Raw genomic sequence first — 14,300 nt, forward strand, 5'->3', positions numbered from 1 at the left:
GGAGGAAAAATTCTGGGAGGATTATTCCTAGGAAACAAGTTCCACTCCACTGTGAGGGAAGACGAGTATAAGCTTTATTACCACATACCCAGAATAATCCATTTGGGGATACTCCATACCCCCTTTCCCAAACTCTTTTAAGAACAGGGTTTGACTGGTATGGTCCTGTGATGGTGGAACTGGTACAATTCCAAAACTGAATACTGCTATTAGACAGGGGTAGGCAATTAGTTTTAAAAACAGTGGATAAGAACCAAGTCAGGGGTTTAGGAAACCAAGTGAAAATACCAGGCGAAATGCGAATCCATACAGCCTTGCAGGGACTTTTTCCTACTGGGTATTTGCCGGTTCGTGAGAGACAATAAAAACCAGAGGGGACGTTAGAGAGAGACCAAGTTTCTCTTGATCTCGTTCGGTTAGTTGTCCAAATACGGAAAATCATGGTCAATGAATTGAGGGACTCCACCCACCAAGGCCATTGCTCTGACATCCGTGGACCCCCGCAGACCCAACAATTGGTTACATTAAAAGTTCCTGCAATTTTAGTTGCAAGATCTACAAAAAGGTTATCTCCCCCAACTGCATGACCGAAACTTTCATGGTTATTTGGATGGACTCGAACTAAGTCCGGCTGTCTTAAAGGGGCAGGCACTTTCGAGTGTGGAGTGGAACTTTTCATTGGAATAGTACGCTGGTGTATGCAAAACCAGAGTCCATCAGGGCATGGTGGGCCTGAGTCACCCTTCCAACTGTTAAGAGGGAAAGGAGTGGTATTAGGAATCTGTATATAATGACCCATATTATTTCCTTCTTTTTCCACACAAGGGGTATATGGATGTTGGGTGGTATATTCTGCCCAGCATTTCTCAGGAACTGAGGTATGGGAAATAAAATTACCCTCCTTTCTTCCCCAAATGTGGTCCTGAAACAGGACCACTGTGTCTCTGCATTTCTTACATTTCACACCTGATAAAGACATAGGCAAACTAAGAAAAATCAAAGAACATAACAATAACATTGTGAATCAAGTCTTTCTGCGAAATCGCAAGGTAAGAGGTTTTTCTCCAGGAACACAAGTCCAATCTGAGTTCGTATCAGGGTCCTGAGGCGCCTCTACAGGTCCCTTAAATCTGGATGCGTGCGTCCACCCCTTCTCTCTTGTTCGTGCTGCAGCCTCTGTAGTTAAGAGAACTTGGTATGGACCTTCCCACTGGGGCTGGAATTTTTCAGTTTTCCAGGTCTTGATGAGGATCCAATCTCCTGGTTCCACTTTGTGTAAAGAAAAGTCTAGAGGCGGTGTTTGTGCCAATAGTCCTCTCTTTCGTAAATCTGTAAGAGAGCGTGACAGTGCCTGTAAATAGTTCCTAACAAATATATCCCCTTCCCCCAAGGTGGGACACCCCTCAACTGTACTCCAGAAGGGAAGCCCAAACATCATTTCATAAGGGGACAATCCTACATCTTTTCGTGGGGCAGTACGAATTCTCAATAAAGCCAGGGGCAGACACTTTATCCAAGGCATTTTAGTTTCCACCATTAATTTTGTCAATTGCATTTTTAGGGTTCCATTCATACGTTCAACCCTCCCTGAGCTTTGTGGATGCCAAGGGGTATGCAATTTCCAAGAGACCTGTAATGCATTACAAATCAATTGCTGGATTTTTGAAGAAAAATGTGGACCCCTGTCTGAGTCTATAGAATCCATTATACCATATCTGGGGATTATCTGTTCTAGGAGGAGGCGAGCTATTGTAGAGGCTGTAGCATTTATTGTTGGGAAGGCTTCCACCCATCGGGTAAAGTGATCTATTATCACCAACAGATACTTCCATCTTTGGACTTGAGGTAACTCTGTGAAGTCAATCTGGATACGTTGAAAAGGGCGTATGGCTAATGGTTGACCTCCCATGGTCCCTGTCCTCATTACCTTCTTATTAATTTTTGTGCATAGGTGACAATTCTGCACCTCCTGTTGGGCCAAGGTGTAGATTCCCTTACACACATATTCTCGAAGCACTGTGTCACATAAGGCTTGGGTGCCCCAGTGGCTCTGATGATGCAGGTGTTTTAAAATATTGCGAGTTATTTCTTTATTTAGAACCATTCTTCCATCTGGTGTCTTCCATGTTCCATCAGGCAGCTGGCTTGCGCCCAGCTGAGCCATGTCCTTTTCTTCCTTAGCAGTGAAAATGGGAGCCTTCTTTATGCCTTGTCTTATTGGGATTAAGGTCAGCAAACGGACTTCTTGTTGCATGGCTGCCCTTTTGGCTTCTTCATTAGCCAGTCTGTTTCCAATTGCTGTCGGGGTATCTCCCCTTTGATGGCTTGGTATGTAGACCACTGCTATTTCCTGGGGTAATGTCAAGGCTTCTAAAGTCAGAGTAATCATCTGTTCGTGTGCCAATTCCTTTCCTCTTGATGTAATTAGACCACGCTCCTTCCAGATCTTACCAAAGGTATGCACTACCCCGTATGCGTATTTGGAATCAGTGTAAATCGTTCCAATTTTCTTTTCCAGTATTCTGAGGGCTCTCTGCAAGGCATATAGTTCACAGGATTGTGCTGACCAGCTTCCAGGTAGTCTCGTGGATCCTACTACTTTCCAAGTATTTCCTTCTATTATAGCATACCCACTTCTTCTCATTCCGTCAACACATCTAGCGGAGCCGTCAATGTAGAATTCATATCCTTCTCCCAGCGGAGTATCGCAAAGGTCTTCTCGGGTCTTGGTCTGAAGATCTGTCAACTCGACACAGTCGTGCTCCACCTCTCTCTCTGTTTCACTGCCGTATAAAAACTGAGCTGGGTTGCAGCTATTAATCTTTGCAAACTGTAGATCTTCTCCGACCATTAAAATGGTTTCATACTTTAATATGCGAGAATCAGTCAGCCATCGATGGGCAGTTTGTGTTAATAAAACACTCACAGAATGGGAGGTGTACACAGTCATCTTTCCTCCAAAAGTAAGTTTACGTACTTCCTCTACCAACAGAGCAGCAGCCGCTACTCCCTGGATACACGTCGGCCATCTGCGAGACACTGGGTCCATCATTTTGGAAAGGAAAGCCACTGGGTGTCGCTGACCGCCTTTTTCCTGTGTTAAAACTCCCACAGCTGTTCCTTGGTTATGAGTGACAAATAGCTGGAAGGGCTGTTTTAAAGAGGGCAGAGTGAGTACTGGGGCTCGTGTCAGGCGATGCTTCAAGTCCTCGAACCATCCCTCCTCCTCCTGGGTCCATTTCAATGGATATTCATTTTCATTTGTCAATTTTTCATACATAAACTTCACCAAAGCTGAGTAGTCCTCTATCCATAACCTACAGTAACCTAAGAGTCCCAGGAATTGTCTTATTTCCTTCTTATTATGGGGTAACGGCATTCTAGTGATTCCCGCAATCTGTTCAGGGGTAATCCGTTTCTGTCCTTTACTTATCTGGTGTCCCAGATATACCACAGTTCTCTCAACGAACTGTAACTTGTTCCTGGACACCCGTAGACCCTTTTTCCCCAGATAATTCAAGAGTCTAATTGTATCTCCCCTCATTTCTTGTTCCTTGGGTCCTGATAATAGTAAATCGTCCACATACTGCATTAGTTGGGAATCATCAGATTGTGGATAGTCCACCAGGATTTGTTCTAGCATTTGTCCAAACAGGTTTGGAGATTCAGTGAACCCTTGGGGCAATACAGTCCACCGAAGCTGTCTCCGTCTGCCTGTCCATGGATTTTCCCATTCAAACGCAAACATATCTCTACTTTCCTCTTCTAATGGACACGTCCAGAAGGCATCCTTCAAGTCGATAACACTAAACCACTCATGGTCTGGGGGAATCCGACTCATAATAGTATAGGGATTAGGCACCACTGGGTGGCGGGTCTGAACAATAGCATTCAAACTTCTTAGATCCTGAACTAGGCGATAGGATCCATCTGACTTTTCACTGGGAGTATAGGGGTGTTATAAGGTGACATGCATTCTTCTAATAGTCCGTCTCGTATTAGAGTCTCAATTACCGGCTGTAGCCCTTTTCTCCCTTCCAAAGAAATAGGATACTGACGTTTCCTTACCAGCTGATGACCTGGTATTAATGTGACATGTAAAGGTGGGATGTCCAGACCTCCTCGATTTCCCTCCTTATACCAGACTCTCTCGTCAATCTGCCGTTCATCCTCTTCCTTTAGAGCACAGAGGTGGACTCGCACTTCTCCATCCACAGGGAGAGCACCCAAACCTAGGAGAGCCTGTAAGTCCCTTCCTAGGAGGTTAAATCCAGCCGACGGTAACAACAAGAGGTCTTGTACCCCTTCTCTTTCTTCCAGTTTCACTGTTACTTGGGGAATTATTGATACCATTCTGGGAGCCCCTTCTATCCCAGAAATTGTCAAATTACTTTTTACAGGCTCAGTTCCGATTGGCACAGTTATTACACTACTTCGTTCCGCTCCTGTGTCCACCATAAACACCACCTCTTCTCCCTTGGGACCAATTTTTAGTTTTACCAGGGGTTCCCTCTTATACTTGGTCCCTAACATTTGGAACCCCTGACCCCCCCTAATCTTCTTCCATAAGTTCGAGGGCACGCAATTCCCTCTTGTATCGGGGGCATTCCCTCTTAAAGTGTCCTTCCTCATTGCAGTAATAGCACTTAACGAACCTCCGGGGTCTTCCCTCTCTTGGATATCTTGGATTGTTTAGAGGAAGGTTTTGTTTTCTTTCCCCTCTGGATTCGGCATTCATCTGTCGGATAGTCTGTACCATAACCTTTGTCGCCCTCTTTTGATCTTCTTCTCTCTGCACATATACTTTTTGCGCCTTTTTTAACAGGTCACTTAGGGGTTTTTCGCTCCAGTCCTCCTCCTTTTCTAGTTTCTTTCTAATGTCCTGCCATGATTTGGAAACAAATTCAATTCGAATAAGCTGTTCACCCATTGGTGTACTAGGGTCCAAGCCCGCATACTGTTGGACATTCTTTCTCACCCTCTCCAAAAAATCAGTAGGGGACTCATCTTTCCCCTGGTGGTTCCCAAATGCCTTGGTGAAATTGTGACCCTTTGGCACAGCCTCCCGTATCCCTTTAATTGTCCACTCTCTATATTGTCTCATACTTGCCAATCACTCGGGTGTTCGTTTGTCCCACCTGGGTTCATTTAAGGGATATTTTTGTTCATGGGGTCTGGGGTCCCCAGGTTGTTCATATTCCCACATGAGGAGGGCAGCCCGTCGAATCATCTGCCTCTCCTGGGGTGAGAATAATGTTCCCATTATTGCCTGCATCTCTTCCCACGTGTATGTGTTTGGTCCCAGGAATTGGTCGAGCTGTTCAGCCAGTCCTATAGGATCTTCCAATAACTTTTTCATTTCTTTCTTAAATCCCCGCACCTCTGTACTAGTTAGGGGAACATTCACATATCCCGTTCCCCCTCCCGGTCCTCCCATAGGAACTTCCCTCAGGGGATTTAGGCTTATTGAAAACTTTGATGGTCCTGGACCAGTCTGGGATCTTGTCCAGGGTCGGTTTACCAGTGGAAGTTTAGGGTCCGACTCCCTTAATTCATCCTTTTTTTCCCGGCCCCTTTCTGGGCAATCAGATTCATCACCTTTCCCCTCCGGTAATGAGCTTTCCTCGGGCGCAGTAGGCACCGGGGGAATGTAAGGAGGGGGAAGGTTGTCCAGAGGTTCCCACTTTTTTTCTCCCGCTACCCTCAATTTAAAACATTTTGTTAAGGATCCTGGCCAGGGAACCCAACAAAATGCATACGCTGACTCTTCTTGATTCACCTTTGGTCTCGAATTTACATATATGTTTAATGCTCGTCTAACCCAATCCTCATCAGATCCAAATTTCGGCCACCAGATCGAGGAACCTTTAATAGGTTGTTTCGACCAAAGGAGACAATATTGGACCATCTTTTTCTTGTTTTTGTCTCGATATCTTTTACTATCCCAATTTTCAAACATTCTCCCCAAAGGGCTGTCAAGGGGAACTCCCAGGAATTGTCCTGAATTTTCAGACGAGCCCTTAGATTTTGATCCTCCCATTTTCCCACCTAGATCTGTTTATCGTTGCTGAGGACCCTCTCGTTCTGGACCCTACTCCCTTCTTCTCAGACGCCTCGTCGGAGGTACTGTCCCTCCTTCGGTTACCGCTGAGGTTTCCCTGGGGTTGACCCCTCTCTTCTCGGCACTTCGTCGGAGGTGCTGACCCTCCTTCGGTTACCGCCGAGGTTTCCCTGGGGTCTATCCTAGAGTCCCACAACAGGGTCCTCACGCCACGACAAAAGCTCTATACCTGATCTATTACGTTAGGTTTTTTTTCCAAACAGGTGTATCCCGTTACACCTGTTACCCAATCCCCACACCACAATCGTAAGTCGTCACTTACCGGTGTCTTCCCGGGGATTGAACCGTCACCCTTCTCCTCTCCGTCTTGTCGTGTCACCTTGTCCGGATACCACTCGCTCAAGCCGCCCGAAGCGACGAGCAAGGGACTAGGAGCCGCTGAACTCAGCGGGGTGCACCGCCTCCGATGTCCCTCTTCTCGCCTCCCCTCACGGCCGGAGTGTAGATCCCGGACGAAGCCCATTTGTCAGAAATAAAACTTCTCACACATGAGTCTCTTTAAAACTGATGACACGACAAGCATTATTTACAAGTCTGCAGAGTTGGACTCAACTGGCTTCTCACCAGTTAAGCCCCGATACATACAGTGCATTGATTTTTATGCCCTTATTGTTTGCCCTTCCCCTTCTTATTAATACTGTTTTAATTGGTTAGTATTGCAAAAGCATTCTAAGTATAACTGCATTTTTAATTATCACGTTCGTTACGTACGCTGCGAACTCTACATACACTAAATTCTGTTTCTCACCCTTCTTATCAATCTTTTGTCTCCAGCATGTCTCTCACTATGACCATGAAAAGATATGTTTAAAAAAACATATCCAGCTGAACCTTGTGTCCTTGGCTGCTAGTAAGCTCCCTGTCCGTTCTGGCTTCCCTTTTTATGATTAATCATCACATTTTAACTTAAGTCATTTTAACCTAAATTCTCTATATAACAATCCTCTCTCGATCCGTGCTGCTGTGTCCTCTCATAATGTTGTAAGGTCATTTTCCTTTTTTCCAACGACCAAGAGATCCATATTCAAACTTTCCTCCTATCACCTGCTTAAAACACCCCAGAAACAAGTCTGACGATCTTTGTGCACTTCTCACGCTTCAGATAAGGAAACTGTACACATGACTCCTGATGTAAGATGAACAAGACCATTCGATGTGAAATTGGAGCTTGCGCGCTACTGTGAAGGGTGGAAAGAAGGACACAAACTCAAGAAATCAAAGTTAAAGATTGCTTTATTACACTGGCAGCTCTACTTCAATTCTCTCCCCACTGCTGTTGCTGGAGTGATGTCACAGTCGTGCCGGCCTCCAATTGGTCAGTGCTCCCACCTTTGTTGATTCCTGCAGTGCGGTTTTTCCTCTGCGACAAAAGTTGTTGGTCCCCGTGGACTCTGTGCGGTCACCAAGTTCGTCAACCATCTTGTGTACAGGGTGGCATCCCAGTTAGCATGAACCCCCACCTCCCCAGAAGTAGTGATTGGAGCGCTGTTCGCTGCTTTCGGTTGCCTATATCTGCGTCGTGGGGGCTGACTTGAGACCAGTTATAATGTCCAGATGTGCTGGCTTGAGGTGGTCGATGTTGAAAGTCTCTTGCTTCGCACCAATATCCAGCATATTTAACCGTGAAGTGTGGAATGAACGATACACACCCAAGAAGTCGAAGATGGGTTTGTTGAACTGGCAGCTCTGCTTATATACTCTCCCGCTGCTGACGACAGGTCTTTCGAGACTGCAGCACCGGCCTCGAAGTAGTGGGTGTTCCTGCCATTGCTCATTGCTTCCCGCCGTGCAGGATGTCACCTGGGATGAAGTTTGTTGGTTCTCACAGGGTCTGTTCAGTCACCGCGTTCATAAGCCATCTTGTGTAATGGGTTTCGTCCCGGTCGCAGGCCACTATAACCATATATTCTAGAAGCAGATGGACCCCATATTTACAAAGGGTGTGTTTAAATATTTAAATGAGGCTCTGACATTCCTTTTCTCCTTAAGGCCTCAGTTTATGAAAAGACATGTTGAAGTAATCGGTGCTCCTGTTTGGGGGTCCCTTGTCCTCATTTTTCTTTTTCTTTTAGCAAAGTGATGGAGGGGAATGGGGTGGTTTATGGGGGGATTTCTTTATTCTTTCTTTTAACTATGACACGTATTTGCGTTTGATTTGTGTTATTATTAATTGTGAAATGTTTGTGGATTTAATTTATAAATTATATTTTAAAAAAATATCAGAGGTCAATCCACAGGACCTAAAGTGGCCAAGAGCAACACTGGGGATACACTCCTGCCCCCCACCACCCCAAATATCAATGTGATCCACTACGATCATTGACTAAATCATCGAGGACCCCTTCACCCGGCCAACAGCATCATCCAGCTATTCCCGTCGGGAAAGAGATCTGGGAATTTCAGAGCCAGTACCTCCAGGCCCAAGAACAACTTCTCCCTCTGGGCAGGGAAAATGTGGAACAATAGTTGATGAGCTGCTCATACAAATACTCCTCGACTCTGCTACTTATTCAACAATATCAAGTAATTTTTCTGGACGTGCTGCACATGTATCATTTGTCTGTTGGTGTGAGGGCTTGGTTGTGTGTTGGCATGTGTTTACCCCAGAAACCCTATTTCTCAGGTCGTACTTGTGCTATCCAATGGTAATAAATTTGACCTTGTACTTTGGAGCGGGTGCAGAAGAGATGTCCTGGATCGGAGAATGTATCTCATGAAGCAAAGTTGACTGAGTAAGGCTTTTCTCTTGCCCGCCCCACCCCCCCACAAAATTGACTTTATTTACAAATTATTTACAAAGAGGAAGACCATTGCAAGTCTTTTCTCCTCCTCCTGTTGTATCCAGATATTCCCTTCACTGCACATTGCTGTATACGTCTCTGTTTACCTTCATTGCCACCACTTTGATACCGTGTGGTTACTGTCCCCCTCTGCTGTTAGAGGAGTTCCCCTTGGTCTCAGCCTCTCAGTGCCTGGTAATGGGAGGATTATGATCCATCCCCATAGTGCCTTCGTGTTGGCTGCGCCAACCCACTGTCCATCCCTCCGCATGACTCCTGCAGCCTGGAATGTGCCAGTCGACAGCGTTGCCGCCCTGACATCTCCACTTGCTGAAAGACCAACAGGTTTAACATAGAACACGAGAGCACAGTACAAGCACTTCAGCCCTCGATGTTGTGCCGACCGATGTATTCCTACCAAAATAAAAATAACTAACCCCTCCCTCCCTTATAACCCTCCGTTCTTCTTTCATCCACGTGACTCAGAGCCTCTTAAATGCTCCTAAGGTTTCAGCCTTCACCACCACCCCAGTTCTAGGGCTCGTCCCATGTCCCTGACCTGGTACACATACACTGCATCCCCTCCCATTGTCACCCTCCTGCTCCCCTCACCTCGAGCCAGTAGTAAAGGTGGTTTCTGTTCCAACAGGTGTTGGGGACCTCAACCAGGGTGCAGATCCGGGAGATGAACCCCAAGTGCACCGAATTCAAGTTCCCACAGATCAAAGCACGTCCGTGGGCCAATGTAAGTGACCCGATGGTGAAGCAGAGCTCCAAGAGTGGTCTCCGTCCTCTGGGTCCATCCCCAATACTGTCCCCTGTCACCCACCAGGACCATCCCCAAAGCCCCCATTTCCCACCAGGCCTGTCCCCAACCCCCTCCCCTGTTGAGATCATCTCCAAAACCCTGTTCACCAGCGGGCCTGTCAACAAAGACCCTCTCCCCCACCGATCCCATCCCCAAAGCCTCTGTCCCCCTCTGGGCCCTTCCCCAATGCTCTGCCCATTTCTTGGACCATCCCCAGAGCTCCTGCCTCCCACCAGGGCCTTTAACAAGCCCCTGTCCCCCAACATGCGCAGCCCAAAGTCCCCATCCCCAAACCCCACCCCAATTAGCCCATCCTCCATCAGGTCTGTCCTCCCACCAAACCCTTTCTCTCACTGGGATCCTCTCCAATCGATCACCCATCCCCCTTCCCCACCTATAGGCCTTGGAATCTGAGCTGCTCCTGGGACCCCCAGACAGTGGAGATGTGGGGAGGGCAGTGTTCCATCTCCTTCCCGGTGGCAGCGTCCCATACCTTCACCAAGCTGGGGAATCCCCTGACCCTTGGCACAGGGATATCTGTCCCATCTGAGCCAGTCCTCTCTCTCCCCCGACCCTGGAGAATGTAGCCCAGTTCAGCTGGTTGCTACAGTAAACTCTGCCCTTCACCTCTTGCTCTAGGACTCCTGCTTCCATTGTCCTTCAACGAGCTTTGTGACCACAGCCAGGAGCTTCCCCCTCCTCGTTACCCTTGGCCCTGTGGGTGAGTGGAATTGGGGTATTAAAATTTGGGTGAGACCTGGGAAAGAGAGTGGTGATCATCCGGCCAGGGAGAGGCATTGGGGACAGAGTCACTGGGCAGGGGTCAGAGCATTAGGGAAACAAGGGCACTGGTATTGGAAGCAATCACAACTCATGGAAAGTAGGAGGAAGAATCCTGGGAATCATTGAGAGTGGTGAGGTTAGTGCCACGGTTAGAACAATGCTGTCAAGAGGCCAGCAAGCCGAGTTTGAATTTGACACTGTCACTGGGGAGTTGTACATTATTCCTGTGTCTGCGTGGGTTTCCACCAGGTGCTCCTGGTCCTTCCACCATTTAAAATGTACTGGGGGTTGTAGGTCATTGGTGTAATTGAGTGGTTGTGGCTCATAGGCTGAAAGGGCCTGTTCCCGTGCTGCATGTGTCAATCTAAAATCTCCATCTAAAATGATAGTCCAGCCTGTCATGAATTTTATTAAGGATTCAACTCAAAAGTGTGATCCAGATAGACAACTCCGAAACAGTCCTTTCGGCCCTTCTTTTCTGCTGGCCAAGCTGCTTGGAAACAGTCCACATCCCTCTCAACCTTTTCATTCCACAGACCCATTCAACTCACATTACATTGTCAATCTCACGTCCTGTGGGAAGAAGTTATTTCCCTGCCTGTCAGCCTGATTTTGTTCCTCCATATCTCCTTCCTGATGGTACTGGGTCAAAGATGCTATGTGCTGGATGTCTGCGGGTCTATTTACAGGCCCCATCCCTGGACAATCAGAGGCTCCTTGTCTCGAAGTCCCATCCATGTGGCCTCTCCCTCATCAATCCCTCATCGGAACACAACTACCCCCTCCTTACCTACCTCTACCAGCCCTTAGTATCCTCATCACAGTTCCAGGCACCTGTTATGTTCACCTTTGATGACCTGCGCCTGCTCTAATTTGGACCCTGGCCTCACCTCTCTCTTTGGCTTGGCTTCGTGGACGAAGATTTATGGAGGGATATGTCCACGTCTGCTGCAGGCTCATTGGTGACTGACAAGTCTGATGCGGGACAGGCAGGCACGGTTGCAGCGGTTGCAAGGGAAAATTGGTTGGTTGGGGTTGGGGTTGGGTGTTGGGTTTTTCCTCCTTTGTCTTTTGTCAGTGAGGTGGGCTCTGCGGTCTTCTTCAAAGGAGGTTGCTGCCCGCCGAACTGTGACGTGCGAAGATGCACGGTTGGAGGCGCTATCAGCTCACTGGTGGTGGTCAATGTGGCAGGCACCAAGAGATTTCTTTAGGCAGTCCTTGTACCTCTTCTTTGGTGCACCTCTGTCTCGGTGACCAGTGGAGAGCTCACCATAGAACACGATCTTGGGAAGACGATGGTCCTCCATTCTGGAGATGTGTCCATTCCAGCACAGTTGGGTCTTCGGCAGCATGGATTCAATGCTTGCGGACTCTGCCAGCTCGAGTACTTCGATGTTGGTAATGAAGTCATTCCAATGAATGTTGAGGATGATGCGGAGACAGCGCTGATGGAAGCATTCTAGGAGCCGTAGGTGATGCCGGTAGAGGACCCATGATTCGGAGCCGAACAGGAGCGTGGTAATGACAACGGCTCTGTACTCACCGATCTTTGTGTGTTTCTTCAAGTGGTTGTTTTTCCAGACTCTTTTGTGTTGTCTTCCAAAGGCGCTATTTGCCTTGGCGAGTCTGTTGTCTGTCTCTTTGTCGATCCTTGCATCAGATGAAATGGTGCAGCCGAGATAGGTAAACTGGTTGACCGTTTTGAGTTTTGTGTGCCCGATGGAGATGTGGTGGGGCTGGTAGTCATGGTGGGGAGCTGGCTGATGGAGGACCTCAGTTTTCTTCAGGCTGGACTTCCAGGCCAAACATTTTGGCAGTTTCCGCAAAACAGGACATCATGCACTGGAGAGCTGGCTCTGAATGGGAAACAAAAGGGGCATCATCTGCAAAGAGTAGTTCACGGACAAATTCCTCTTGTGTCTTGGAGTGAGCTTGCAGGTGCCTCAGATTGAAGAGCCTGCAATCCGTGTGGTACAGGATGTAAACGGTCGACCTCACCTAAACCATTGGAATAACCTGCGCCTTCTACCCTCGAGAGCCCGAGGGTATCCGCACCCTCAGCAGTGTCCTGCTGGTGCACCATCGAATGCCCTCCATCCCCTTCCACGGGTTCCCTGCTGTTATCAGGCTCCTGGATGGACCCCACCCTGGCAAAACTACCCATATTTTCACTGATCCTTCTGTACCTCTACATTCCGTAAAGGGGTCAGGGTTGTGTTGTGGGACTGGTAGAGAACAAAGCACCAATATCAGGAGACAGGGAGCAGTGTAGAGTCCCCCAGCTCCAGGAGACAGGGACCAGCACAGAGACCCCCAGTTCTGGAAGACCGGCTGAGTTGTACACAAGTCTGGAAGTGGCTGGGCCCAGAAGTATACAATGCTATGTTCCAGGGTAAACTGGAACAAAAGCGAGGAATGCACTTTGGTAAATCAGTCCGCTGTCCTCTTCACAGTCAGATCTGACTACCTGAAGGTGTCGGGGAACTGGCTTGGAGAGGCCGAGGCATGCAACAAGAATTGGTCAGAGCCGATTGTAAAGGTTCACCAGAAATTGGGTCTGTGGGAATGACATTCCTTAGCAGTAATGGGGAAGAACCTGGTCATCAGGTGCAAGGTGCTCTCGGTACTGCTGCGTGTGATGCAGGCGTGGCCCATCCCACACACCTCTGCCCTGGCTATTACCAGAGCAGTTTCCCTCTTCATGTGGGGGTCCAAAATGGATGGAGTGGGAAGGAGGTCCATGTACGTCACCAGACTATGGTGTTATGAGCCCAAAGGACCCCAAAACCCAGCAGCAATAGACATTCACCAAGACAAGTCGTTATTTAAAAATAAGTTGTTTTATTTATCTTTTAATATTAAAACAGAATCAAACTTTAACTTATCTCTATTAACTTAACTAACCTTAATCGCCTTCTAATCTAAGCGCATGTGTATGATGTGTGTGTACATTTAAGAAAAGTTATTTGGTTCACAGTTCAATCTCACTTCTCATTCTTCCAAGTTCACTAGTTGTAGGCAATTCTGATACTGTGTAAGGAATTGAACATGTATAAAGTTCATCAGGCTTTGCCACTCAGGAAAGTTCTGTAGGCTTTGCAGAGAGAGATTTGTTGTTCCAGGATTTCCACAACTGAGCTACCACCATTAGTCAGCTCAATGTGTCGCTGATAAAACTTGGCCCATCAGGGTTCTCCAGATAATAACCTCTTTCTTTCATGCTAGCACTGTGTTCCTTCCTGTTCCACTTATTCTGAGAGAAACATCAGACAGATAGCGCTTCCAGCCATCTGCCACTCTGGTTCATACAATCTTCTCCTGGCTTGCACTGTTTAGCTGCTTTCAGTGCCACACACACTCTGGATGAGAAAGCTTGTTTCAGCCCTTTCTCTCTCTCTCTCTCACTCCAATTGAGACTACTAGAAAGCCCTTGTGACTCTCTCACTTGCAAACCCCCCCCCCCCCACCCACCTCTTCAGCAAACAACAGAAGTTATCCTTCTTGGTCAAGCTGTTGTCTTAGCTAAACAAAACCCTGGGGTGACCTTTCTGTCGGCATTTTGTAGATATTCAACCAGCCAGCCTGTCTCCAAACCAAAACAATGGTCTAGTTATTTCATGACCTCATTTCAATTAGCAGCTACTTGTGAAATGTGCATAGCATTCTCCATCGTTTCTGTGATGTAACTGAATATGAATTCTTCAGTATTTCAAATAAGATCTGTTTTAAAATGTGTGTATGTATTTAACCTACTCTAATTTTACCAGATTCTCCCAAATATATATTCCATTACAATGGGGTTAAGGGT

General features: G+C 47.3%; 1 protein-coding gene across 8 annotated transcripts in view; it reads left to right on the plus strand.

The window, feature by feature from the left end:
* Window positions 1-14,300, plus strand: part of LOC138750369 (glycogen synthase kinase-3 alpha-like) — a 75,444-nt gene that overhangs the window by 13,765 nt on the left and 47,379 nt on the right. For 2 of the 8 annotated variants that reach the window (XM_069912435.1, XM_069912437.1), the window contains exon 2: window positions 9,551-9,646. The exons of 3 other annotated variants lie outside the window; for them this stretch is intronic. In XM_069912435.1, the coding sequence (XP_069768536.1) occupies window positions 9,645-9,646 (2 nt within the window). In that variant the 5' untranslated portion in view covers window positions 9,551-9,644. 3 more of the 8 variants (XM_069912438.1, XM_069912439.1, XM_069912436.1) reach the window with 3 other exon arrangements.

The sequence above is a fragment of the Narcine bancroftii genome, unplaced genomic scaffold (assembly GCF_036971445.1).
Source record: "Narcine bancroftii isolate sNarBan1 unplaced genomic scaffold, sNarBan1.hap1 Scaffold_125, whole genome shotgun sequence".
Classification (NCBI taxonomy): Eukaryota; Metazoa; Chordata; class Chondrichthyes; order Torpediniformes; family Narcinidae; genus Narcine; species Narcine bancroftii.